This window comes from Ptychodera flava, chromosome 2 (assembly GCF_041260155.1).
Source record: "Ptychodera flava strain L36383 chromosome 2, AS_Pfla_20210202, whole genome shotgun sequence".
NCBI classification, from domain to species: domain Eukaryota; kingdom Metazoa; phylum Hemichordata; class Enteropneusta; family Ptychoderidae; genus Ptychodera; species Ptychodera flava.
Genome location: NC_091929.1, coordinates 6,593,410 through 6,599,409, shown reverse-complemented (window position 1 = coordinate 6,599,409; position 6,000 = coordinate 6,593,410). Strand labels below are relative to the sequence as shown.

The window sequence follows — 6,000 nt, the reverse complement described above, 5'->3', positions numbered from 1 at the left end:
ATAGTTACAAAGACTGCTTAGATTTTTGACCAAAAACACAAAAAATTGCCAAAAAATACATAAATGCAAATTTCACCACAATTTAAAGAAACATGACTATAGTCATCCATAGCAACACATTTCAAACTAATTGGACGGGGGGGGGGGGGAGGGTTAGGGAAGAAGCTCGGAATGCAAAAAGTTGAAAGACATCAGATGACAGACAACAATAAGCAATCACCCATTTGATGATCTCCGTCACTGACAGCAAAGCTAATAAAGTTATTGCAAAAATCCTTCAAAGGATGCGCTCAGACATTGACATTGCCCATCACCCTCCTCAATATTATTTAGTGCCATATCAGAAAAAAGTTTACCTTATTAAAAAGTTGTAATTATTTGAAGAACAAATTACCTAAATTACGAAATTCAAAGGGCCTCTGACACTGTGTAATTGGAAAATCAAAGTTTGTTGCACGAAAAAACAAAACTTGTGAAAATTTATCTGCTTCCGCAACTTCAAGACGGGTTAACATAATCTGCAGACAAGAATAGTATTGGAGAATTTTCATATAAAAATGACTAGCCTTGTTCTAAATTTAATGGATTTATCTCTACTCAACTTTCGATGAAACTGTAAAATTAAAATGTTCAGACAAGTGCCCTTGCTGACTTTTCAGTATTTTTTTCCCAGAAATTTTGAAATCATTTTGTGCGAGTCTCATTCGTTCTATACATTTTGCGTATAGCAGTAATTCATTTTTCATATTTGGTGGGCCTTAATAGCCTATGGGCTGTTTGCTATATGTTTGACCAAGTAAATCGGGCGATATATTGTGAAAAACAAGAAAATGTTGCACTTTTTCTGCTTTCTTTTCACAATCAATGAACTGATCATGTTTAACATGTGAGGGGTGGGCCCAGATTTCTAAAAAACCATGCTGTGGACAATGAAAACTCGATTGGAACTAATTTGGGATAATTGGACGGTGAAGTAATGTCGATTTAATCAACAAATGTTATCTCATCTGCTTTTCTTTTTATATTACACACTTGTTTTTATGAGTAATTTGTGATATTGCAACATTCAGCTATATGGCACCAAACACTTTTCAGAAATTTGCGAAATACGAAAATCCAATTATCCCAAATTAGTTCCAATCGTGTTTGAAGTGCCTTACAAGCAAAACACAAGAATCGTTCAGATCTGGTAAAGCTTTATTTTTATTGCTCACTTACATGCATCAAGACATGCTTTTGATAAATCATATCCTATTTAAAACACTTTTAATTTCTGTAAAATAAACTCTTGCTAAATCATGCACAGGCTGTGACAGACTACACCATATTTTGTAGCCTCAAAAAGCCACACGTAAAATATAATAATATATTAATTAAACAATCATCAAAGCTAAGACATCACATCAGACAGCATACAAGGTAAGGGCAAAAAAACATATGGTAGAGTTTTGAGTAAATTATTCCGAGAAAATTTTCCACTCTGTCTTAGGTGACTAAATTTTGCAATGTGACTGCTTGGAAGCAACAGTTTTACAAGCTAACATCGGAAAACAATAATTTTGATTTTTGTAGATTTGTATGTACCTTGATATGTACATATGTATGTTGAATATATGTATGTATGTATGTATGTATGTATCTATGTATCTATGTATGTATGTATATACGAACATATGTACGTACTGTATGTACATACGTAAGTACATAAGTACGTATGTATATATGTATGTATGTATGTATGACTGCAGAAAGGTAATTGTTGGGAAAAATAAATGATAGCATGTTATGGACGTGTATTTTCAAATAATCATACAATGCACATAGGTTTACATGTATTATAAGCATTCATAGGATGAGAAATAATATACCATACAATAAAATCTTTGGCTAAGAAACACTTTGATAAGCTTCTGAAAGGATGAGTTTTATAATACATCATTTAACTGAAAGATATGATTGCACATTGATGAAAGTGAGTTGCAACTCTTTTGTATTTAAGTAGATTCTGACGGTATGTACTGACACAACATTTCAGTTACCAAAACAACAATAAATAAACTAGAAAGTTAGGTCCACAGTACCTTTTTTGTTAAGAATCTTAAAAGCACCATACATTATTGAATATAAGGCAGTCCCACTTCAAGTCAACTTTTACCAATGTCTATAAAAAACTATAAAATCCTTGTGTACATTAAAATGTGTATGTAGATATAGTTATGACGATGATACACTAAAATAAAATTGCACTTTGACAATTGGATCACAAAGGGCACATACTCTCTCCAGCCACCTTTTATTTTGCAATGCTCTAACTGTACTTAAGAAATAATGTGAAAAAAATCCAGACGTTTGATATTTATCCTCAAAATTTCTATTTTACTGCAGGAAAGAGTGCTATGCCATTCTTAACACAATTGTTACATGCATTCTGTAATGCCTGATAGATTTGATAGTCCCACCGTATCATTTATATGAAAGTGTCAAATCTGCATACCAAAACGAAAATGATTTGAAGCACAGTTTAGGGTAGACTGAATCAAATAAATTACAAAGTAACCTTTGGAATGGATATATTACTTCATTAAATACACTATTTGAAATGCGTAAAGCTCTTATTAGATGAGTGGATGAAAACATAACAAACTTGTAACATAAATTGGTCTTTGACAACATATAAATGTACCAAGTACATTAATCTCAATTGCGTGGACCAATGCTCTGGAAAAGCACACATGTCAAAGGTCAAAGTAGTGTCAAAGTTCAAATACTTAGTTAAATATTCATGCAGTGCCTCCTAGTTTACAAAGTGTAATTTTGCGCCTAAGCATTTATCAACAGGGATGAAAAGATAAAGTACCCTTGCTTTCAAAGAATTTCTACAATCAGGTATATATCTCCCTGTTTGACCTTAAGACAATAATAGTACATTAAAAGTGGCACATTATCAGAAGGTTGTCTCTATTTCAATGAACACATCACATGTAACAAGTGGGACAGTCTTTGGTTGAAATTCTTTTAAGGTAGTATGCGCCTCGAAAGTGAAAGACTTGAACTTTTGCCCAAACGTTCTCCAATTGAAACCTTCAACCTTCTCTTACCAAATCAAGAATAATGTGGGGTACACACTTGGGGATAGGTTCGGGTTAAAGAGAGACAGAATAGGCCGGAGACAGCTTTGTATTGTGTCTTAGTATGACCAAGTTCAAATCTTGACCTTTCTTTACCATGCAAAGTTAGGTAATAATTGCAATTCAAAATGACCGCCATCCTATGTTAACTCTACAGGCGAATGTAAAATATTTGATTTTCGAAATACTAAGACTGTGGAAACTTTTCCTAGACTAGGAGCTTTTAAGTGAGCCCCACAAGTGGTAGATCAGAAAAGAATGGTAAAGATTTGAGAGTCCAAATATTTGTCCCCGAGGCGCATTTTTACCTATTCTTGATTTTGATTTTGTTCATTTTTTTGTAGATAATATTAATTAAAATATGATTTTGGATAGAAAAGAATTGAAGTTTCTTATCTATGGATAGGCTATAGTGAACAACTCGGAAAAATAATTCATAATTGTCGTCTTGGCTAAAATACCATGAAAGAGAAAAAGATGGAAATAATCTTCAATAAATGTAGTCTTAACTTGTGGAAGACTTCGAACATTGCTTGTGTTGTTTGACTTTTCAGCCAAACATCTGCCAAAATACTTATATCCTTCTGCTATAATTCTGTAAAGTTATTTTCATCGAAGTTTTGAATTCCTGAGTTGAGAAATGATTGATTCTAACAAGGCGCCAGTTAGACAGCCAACATTACCATTCTGATAATCATGATACTAACACCGAACGGAAAGTCATTAACCCTTGAGTGCCACAATTTTTCTCACCAAAATTTTAGTGCAACATTTTACAATTTTTTTTCAATTTTCCTTTAATTTTTTGGATAATTTTGAACAAAATGGACATCATATTTCATTTGCTACAGCTTTTTATCAAAATTTCCGCAAAAATCAGAAAAAAATTGACTGGGGTATACTTTGTAAAGGTGGCAAAAATTGACATTGGCACTCAAAAGGTTAGTCTGACGAAAGGTGTCATGTTTTCCAGCAGTTTTTAATGCCTATCGGCTATTTATGAGGCAAGTCGGCATAAATTATCAAAAGTGAAGAAATTGCACACTTTTTTACTAAAATGACAGTAACACTACAAAGCAAGTAGAAGAATTGATCAAGTATAAGAAACCTTTCTATACACGTAATCTTGCGTACTGCAAAGATACCTCATTTAGTATAAAACTAGAGTTTTAAATTCTCTCATTTTCATACCCTCAGTCAGCAATCAGCATATTTCTAGCAATTTTACTGCTTTGTGGGTATTTCCTCCCGGTGAAGGACAATAATCTTAAAGTTAAACCCTTTCACCCCTTTTTTCCAATGGAGCGGTCCAACTTTGCTACAGAGAACAACTGGATCAAGCTTACATTTTGCAAATCAAAGGGTTTAAGGGAGATGTTCTACTCTTTTGAAGACATTAGACATACTTTGGCATGCTGTAATTTACAATATACCTATAATAAGATGATTTTTCTCAAAAAGAGAAATAAATACTGATAATTTATTTTAATCTGGCAGGATCATTTTTCACAAGGAAGGTATTTGCAAATTCTACAGTAATGGATGAATGGAAGTCAGTTTATACAGAGAAAAGTAATGGATCAAGATATAATTCAGTTATCTCCTTTGATTTTAATCCTCACTTTGGTAGTGGGATTTCACTTAACAATAGCCGGGGTGAATTCAGCTTGTGGTGAACAGATATACACAGAACGATCAATTGAAACTACCTCCAATAATTTCCACTGGCTTGATATGTCAAACAATCAATGCCCGTTATTTATCTGAATATATACGGTTGTTTTTTTAATATCAAAACTACACTTGATATTTTACAGTTGTTTAGGACTCAAATGTGTAACATATTTGAAGGTTTTAAGGACAGAAAAGAGCTGTTCAATAAGATGTAACTTGTCACAGGAGAATTTAAAATGCTTCAGTCCGTTCACCCCTACTATTAAGTATATGGGTCCATATACATGATTGGAAACGATGGGAATCAACCATACTATGGCAGTGAAAGGGTACAACATGTTGTATGATGAGTAAAACACATCACAAGATGGCAGTGGTTTAAAATAATTTCAACATCCAAATACGGTAAAATATTTATTTGATGCAATGATTTTATACCATTTTGATTTCTGTATATCTTTGGTACAATGTTTTTATACCTAATCCAATGATTACTGTTACCCTCAAAAATAACCATTGCACTGTATTGTCATCTATGTACATCACACTCAACTAGATATGTATGCAAATTTGAGTTGACCAATGGTAACATTGCAGGGAATGTCATATGACATTGACTGTACATTTCAGAACAGAGCATTTGTCCGCAGGTTGTTATCAATGAATCAAATTACCATGACAACAGACTTCAGCTGACTACAGCAACACTCAGAATTTCTTCTACATGCATGAAACCCTGGACTGAGTACAAAATGCCATCCAAAAGCAACACAATTCCATCCCAAGGCTTTAGTTGTACATTCCGTTGATAAGGTAGTCCATTTTAGAATAGTGCCTCCTCTGGTAACCCTCATAAAATCTCTTTCCAAGAAGGACCAACACAGCAAACACAAACAGCATTCCAAAGCACATAGCAGCAACTAGGGCACCTGATGAGAAGAAAAATTGTCAAATAAATAACACATATAATAATAATAATAATAATAGTTTATTTCTCATAGATCATGAAAAAAAAAAAAAAAAAATGACAATACAAGACTATTTAAACCTGGCAAAAATTTCAATGAGAAAAAGGACTGAAAAAATAGTTGCATTCCGCAACTAATCGGGCTCAGCCTCACAACTCACTGTACAACAGTTTTCAAAAGACTGGTATAATTTAGGTTACACTGTTCCTTTTAGAAAATTGATATGGATG

At 33.2% G+C, this 6,000-nt stretch overlaps 1 protein-coding gene across 2 annotated transcripts in view; it reads right to left on the bottom strand.

Moving 5' to 3' along the window:
• Positions 1-1,185: 1,185 nt before the first annotated feature.
• The window catches only part of LOC139152304 (uncharacterized protein C11orf24 homolog), a 28,805-nt gene continuing 23,990 nt past the window's right edge, over positions 1,186-6,000 (bottom strand). For both annotated transcript variants that reach the window (XM_070725449.1, XM_070725456.1), the window contains one exon: positions 1,186-5,731. In XM_070725449.1, coding sequence (XP_070581550.1) covers positions 5,592-5,731 — 140 coding nt within the window. In that variant the 3' untranslated portion in view covers positions 1,186-5,591. The remainder of the gene's footprint in view (positions 5,732-6,000) is intronic.